This window comes from Gossypium raimondii, chromosome 5 (genome assembly GCF_025698545.1).
Source record: "Gossypium raimondii isolate GPD5lz chromosome 5, ASM2569854v1, whole genome shotgun sequence".
Taxonomy (NCBI): Eukaryota; Viridiplantae; Streptophyta; class Magnoliopsida; order Malvales; family Malvaceae; genus Gossypium; species Gossypium raimondii.
The window spans coordinates 22,749,404-22,753,055 of NC_068569.1; the positions used below are offsets into that span (position 1 = coordinate 22,749,404).

The window sequence follows — 3,652 nt, forward strand, 5'->3', positions numbered from 1 at the left end:
CAATGTTTCCTTTCTTTAAAATTTATAGTCAGCAAGGCATCGCTTCCCCTTGTTCGGCCATGGGGTGTTCCATTATCTTCAAAGCTATTAGTATGAATGATCTCTTCACTTAAACTAAAGGCAAGTGTGTTTTAATTGGACAGGGTTAACTTCCCCTCACTGAAACTTTTAAGCTTGAAAATAAGCGTCCCAAACCACTTAACAAATAGCAAGAAATTAATTATTTTTTTACTGCAGATGTCCATTTTTTTCTCCCAAGGCAAAGGATATGAATCCAGGAAAGCGTTGAAAAGTAAGTGGAAGAATAGAAATATAGGGAATTGAAGGGGCCGGCCTACCTCTCTCACAAGTACTAAATTACACTAGTATTTTGGTTGAAGTCAGGATATTATTTTGCAATTTCAATTATGTTTATCTTCCACATATATCATAATTATTTATAATAATATATATATTTTTTAAAAATTAAAGTGTCTTTCATTATCTAGAGAGTGTAATATTGTTTATCATTATACTTATAAGTGATTATAATATTATTTGCTAAATCAACAAATACATGAATAAACGCGTTTCTTAAATCCGAGAGAGAGAAAGAGGGACCATGATGTCCATAGGGAGCGCAACAAGGGGGGTGTAATACCAATGGGGTTTCCTCCAGGCATGTCCTATAAGCTCTCAAAGACCCCCCCAAAAAACACTCATGGTTATGTTCTTGTCCCTACAACCCCCACATGCCTTTGTTTCTCTCTTTACACACCCATTAGCTCCCACCATATATACCCCCCCTTTACTCTCCTTTCTTCTCTAAACCTTTCTCTCTTAGCTCTTTTCTCTCCATTTACTCCCGGCCCACAATATTTTAGTGTTCCTCTCTTTACAGTTTAGTAAGAAAAGAAAATGGCAATCAGGAAATCAAACAAACTGCCACAAACAGCAGTGATCAAGCAAATCCTGAAGAGATGCTCCAGCTTGGGAAAGAAACAAAGCTACGACGAACAAGGCCTCCCTTTGGATGTTCCCAAAGGTCATTTCGTTGTGTATGTTGGTGAAAACAGAACCAGACACATCGTTCCCATCTCTTTCTTGACCCGACCCGAGTTTCAGTCCTTGCTTCATCAAGCTGAAGAAGAGTTTGGTTTCAATCACGACAATGGCCTCACAATTCCTTGCCAAGAACATGTTTTCCAGTCTCTAACTTCCATGCTCAGATGAACAGGAAAGGCTACCATTGGTGAACAAGATAAGGCCCGGTTAATAGTTTTTTCTGGAGAAGATGATTATGAGCAAGCTGCTTTGATTGCTTCTCTGATTAGATCTTTCTCCCTTTTTTTCCCCTCTCTGACCCGAAAAAACCCATGAATATATTATTATTTAGTTTATATCTGGGTTTTAGATTTGTAAAGCTGAGAAAGACAAAGTATGAAAATTTTCCTCACTGAGGTGTTTGGGTTGTAAATCAACAAATAGCAATGTAACCCAGTGAGAGAGAACTAATGTGAAGGATTTTGGGGTTGCCTGTTGGCTCTCCATTTTTATTTTATTTACCCTTTTTTTCTCTCTGGCATTATATTATATATGTGTTTTGCAATGCACGCCTCGCCTCGGCCGGCACTAAGTCGCAGGTTAGGCACACGCTCACCCGTTTTTCTGCCTTTTTTGTCCCATTGTCTCTTACCTTTCAGTTTATTTTTCTGGTTAACTCAACAGTTAATGCCGTTAAAAACGTTATCTACCATACAACTCATTGGAATGTTTTGCCGGAGATGAACCCAAACTCATCAAATAATTATTTTCTGTGTTAAAAAAATAATAATAAAAGAAAACTGAGGAAAGAAGGTTCTTGAAAAACAACTTTGCAAACCCCCCCCCCCCCAAAAAAAAAACACATTGGTTGTCTGAAGGACAAAAATAGGCGGAAATATACGAATACGCATAAAATATAAGCAGGAGAAATTGTTATAATGATTATCCAATAATTTTGTCAAAATTTTTGCATTCAAATTGGAATAACATAGTTGTAATTCATTTTATTTTTTATCCTCGTAATTCTCGTTGTAATTCTCGTATTTAAGGGTTAAATCATGAATAGTTTTAAGAATGGAATGATTTAAAAAAACTAAAATTATAATAATTTTCATTGAGAGAAAAAAAAACGTATTTAAGTTTTTTTTTGTTTTTTTGCAAAGAATTTTCTTCTTTGAAACTCAAAAGAAAGTTTAAAACCATATTGATCAATCAACATCGCATCAAGGATGGGCATGTGATGGAGACCCACAAAAGGAAGAAATCAGGTACGATGATCGTCAATGGGTACAGTGAAGTCATGTGATGACCCACAAATTGGACGGCTCAGATTGCAAACCAGCTTACCCCATGATCTACAAATAACACGTTAACAGATCTTCAACACTATGGGATGATATTAAGAATCTTTACGCAGATCGTACTCGTACACTCGTACTCTCGTCTCTCCTTTCTAAAAGGTTAGAATATTTTATTAGTCCCTCTACTTTGACAGAAATTGAAATTTAATTCAAATTGGGGCCGATAAATTGCATAAGAAGAAGCACATGGTTTTATTTCTTCCAAAATCGTGAACCGTTATCAAACTGCCTTCATCTAGTGGTCCATCAACTAGGGTCTAAAACATTAAAAAACTCCAAGCTATTTGAGTGGGCGCATTCCATCAACCAAAAATGCCATATTTCTTAGGTATAAAATTCTAAGAGTCATTCCAAAGAAAGATGGATAGATTGGGTGTTAGTTTAAAACTTTAAATGCTTTATATAAATGTGAGACAGTAAGTTTAACCGATTTGGGATTTCTTTTATATAAAGGAATGGAAACGGGCGTTGAAATTATACAACTCTACTGTCCTTGATGTTTATTATATATAGCTTTTGCTTTTAGGAGACAATAGGTTTTATTTTTGCAACTGATTTTATTCCAAAATTAATTAACATTTTGAATTAAATAATTTGAGTTAATCTAATTATTCGGATAACTTTAAATAAAAATTAAAATTTTCGGTTTAACTTGAATATGAATTACACAATTTGAGTTATACGAAAATTCAAATAAGAAAAATTAAAATTACGCCGTTTTGATAAATATTTACATTTTCTAAAGTTAAAAGTCAAAACAAGGTACAACTATGTCGTTTTGGTAAATGTTTACCTATTAAGTTAAAAGGCAAAATCATTATATTATTTATGTAGTTAAATAATCTTGTACTTCGTCTACTAATTAAATAATTGGTCCGTATAAACGTAACATTGAGTATAAATAATAGGATTCGTTAACTTAATTCAACTTGACTCAAAATTTTTTAACTCGATTCGATTAAAAAATATTTAAATTGAATTTAATTGCTGAAATAGGATTTATCAATTCAACTAACTCAAACTTTTTTAACTTGACTTGACCGAAAGCTCACTACTAACAATAACCCACCACACCACCATTGTTTTTCCTTCCTGTAGTTTACCATTTTAGTGAAAAATGGCATTTGAATAATAAGGATTGTTTTGTGGATTTTAGGATATATTTTTATGTAAAAGAACAGGTCATGATTCATAAAGTTGTTTATGCTTTTGCTGTAAATAATGTAAGAGAGCTTTCAATAGTTTTCCAAGTTTATTTGTATTGATCT

At 33.5% G+C, this 3,652-nt stretch overlaps 1 protein-coding gene across 1 annotated transcript; it reads left to right on the forward strand.

Moving 5' to 3' along the window:
* The first annotated feature begins 722 nt into the window (after positions 1-722).
* LOC105771216 (protein SMALL AUXIN UP-REGULATED RNA 51) lies at positions 723-1,555 on the forward strand. Its single transcript, XM_012592626.2, has one exon. It carries the CDS (start codon positions 898-900, stop codon positions 1,210-1,212), a length of 315 nt encoding a protein of 104 aa, XP_012448080.1. The 5' UTR covers positions 723-897; the 3' UTR covers positions 1,213-1,555.
* The last annotated feature ends 2,097 nt before the right edge of the window (positions 1,556-3,652 follow it).

What these genes read in the sequence shown, in the direction of transcription:
- LOC105771216 (XM_012592626.2), top strand. Translation starts at nt 898, where the DNA reads ATGGCAATCAGGAAATCAAACAAACTGCCACAAACAGCAGTGATCAAG.